At 68.6% G+C, this 1,388-nt stretch overlaps 1 protein-coding gene across 1 annotated transcript in view; it reads right to left on the bottom strand.

Annotated features, from left to right (window-relative positions):
* Nucleotides 1–54: 54 nt before the first annotated feature.
* LOC146583948 (integrin alpha-5-like) overlaps nucleotides 55–1,388 on the bottom strand; it is a gene marked incomplete at both ends in the record, with an annotated part of 7,883 nt that continues 6,549 nt past the window's right edge. The window contains 4 exons of the mRNA XM_085325690.1: nucleotides 55–246; nucleotides 600–675; nucleotides 1,071–1,173; nucleotides 1,281–1,361. Of these exons, the coding sequence (XP_085181816.1) occupies nucleotides 55–246; nucleotides 600–675; nucleotides 1,071–1,173; nucleotides 1,281–1,361 (452 nt within the window). The remainder of the gene's footprint in view (nucleotides 247–599; nucleotides 676–1,070; nucleotides 1,174–1,280; nucleotides 1,362–1,388) is intronic.

Raw genomic sequence — 1,388 nt, 5'->3', positions numbered from 1 at the left:
TGGCGGAGCAGTTGGGGGGTCCCGAGTGGCCGGTGACGAGCAGCAGGGGCTTGCCGCGGTGGCTCAGGGGACAGCGCAGCTCCAGGGTGCCGTGGCTGATGGCGCTGGGGCCCTCGTTCACCACCTGCACGGCGCCGAGGCGTGGGGCGCGCGGCACCCACACGGGCCCCACGGCATGGGGACACCCACCCCCTGCCACGGCGTGGGACGTGGGCACCCTCGGGGAGGACACGGCACTGCGGTCATCTGGGAGGTGGGACATGGGCACCCATGGAGGGAACATGGACCCTCACGAGGTGGGACGTGGGCACCCATGGGGAGGACACGGCGTCATGGTCACCCAGGAGGTGGGACATGGGCACCCATGGAGGGAACACGGACCCTCACGAGGTGGGACGTGGGCACCCATGGGGAGGACACGGCGTCATGGTCACCCAGGAGGTGGGACATGGGCACCCATGGAGGGAACATGGACCCTCACGAGGTGGGACGTGGGCACCCATGGGGAGGACATGGGGACACAGGCACCCATGGGAGGGATACAGACCCTCAAGGGGTGGGACACGTGCAACCACGGAGGAGCACAGGGACATAGGTACCCATGGAAGGACATGGACCCCCGAAGGGTGGGACATGGGCACCCATGAGGAGGACGCTGATGCCAATGGAGAGGACCTCGGACATGGACACCCATAGGGGAGAACATAGGCACCCATGGGAGGGATATGAACCCCCAAGGGGTGGGACATGTGCACCTATGGAGGGGCATGGGGATACGGGTACCCATGGAGGGATACGGACCTTCGGGGGGGGGGACACGGACACCCGTAGCGGGGTAACAGGGACACCCATGGGGAGGGGCACAGGCTGGAGACACAGATACCCATGGGGTTAGACACATGGGCACCCACAGGGTGGACACAGACACCCAYGGGTGTTGGGAACATGGACCCCTATGGAGCTGGGGACACGGGCACCTATGGTGGGACCAGGGACACCTGTGAGTAGGTGACACGGACACCCACGATGGGGGGAGGACACAGACACCCACGGGGAGACCCCAGCCTCACCTCATAGACGTGCTCCACCTCGGGCCCCACGTCCTGCTCCTGCTGGGGCGCCCGCCACGGCGTCCCCCCGCTGGGGAGGGTCACGGCTTCGGGCCGGGAGACGCTGCGGGTGGGGGTGGCGGGGGTGGGAACGGAGGGCAGGGGGTCAGCGGTGCCCCACGTCCCCCCGGCCCACCCCAGCGAGGCGCGGCGCGCTGGGGGAGCACTCACCCGTAGGAGGAGAGGCGGGTGGCCGCCCGCACCTCCAGCGGGAAGGCCACCAGCGGGCTCCGCGAGTTGTTGGCGTTCTTGCTGCCGAGGCACCGGCGGTGGTGGTGG

The sequence above is a fragment of the Rhea americana genome, unplaced genomic scaffold (genome assembly GCF_003343005.1).
Source record: "Rhea americana isolate MKP2758 unplaced genomic scaffold, rheAme1 scaffold_993, whole genome shotgun sequence".
Taxonomy (NCBI): domain Eukaryota; kingdom Metazoa; phylum Chordata; class Aves; order Rheiformes; family Rheidae; genus Rhea; species Rhea americana.
This window is presented reverse-complemented; position numbering and strand designations above follow the sequence as displayed.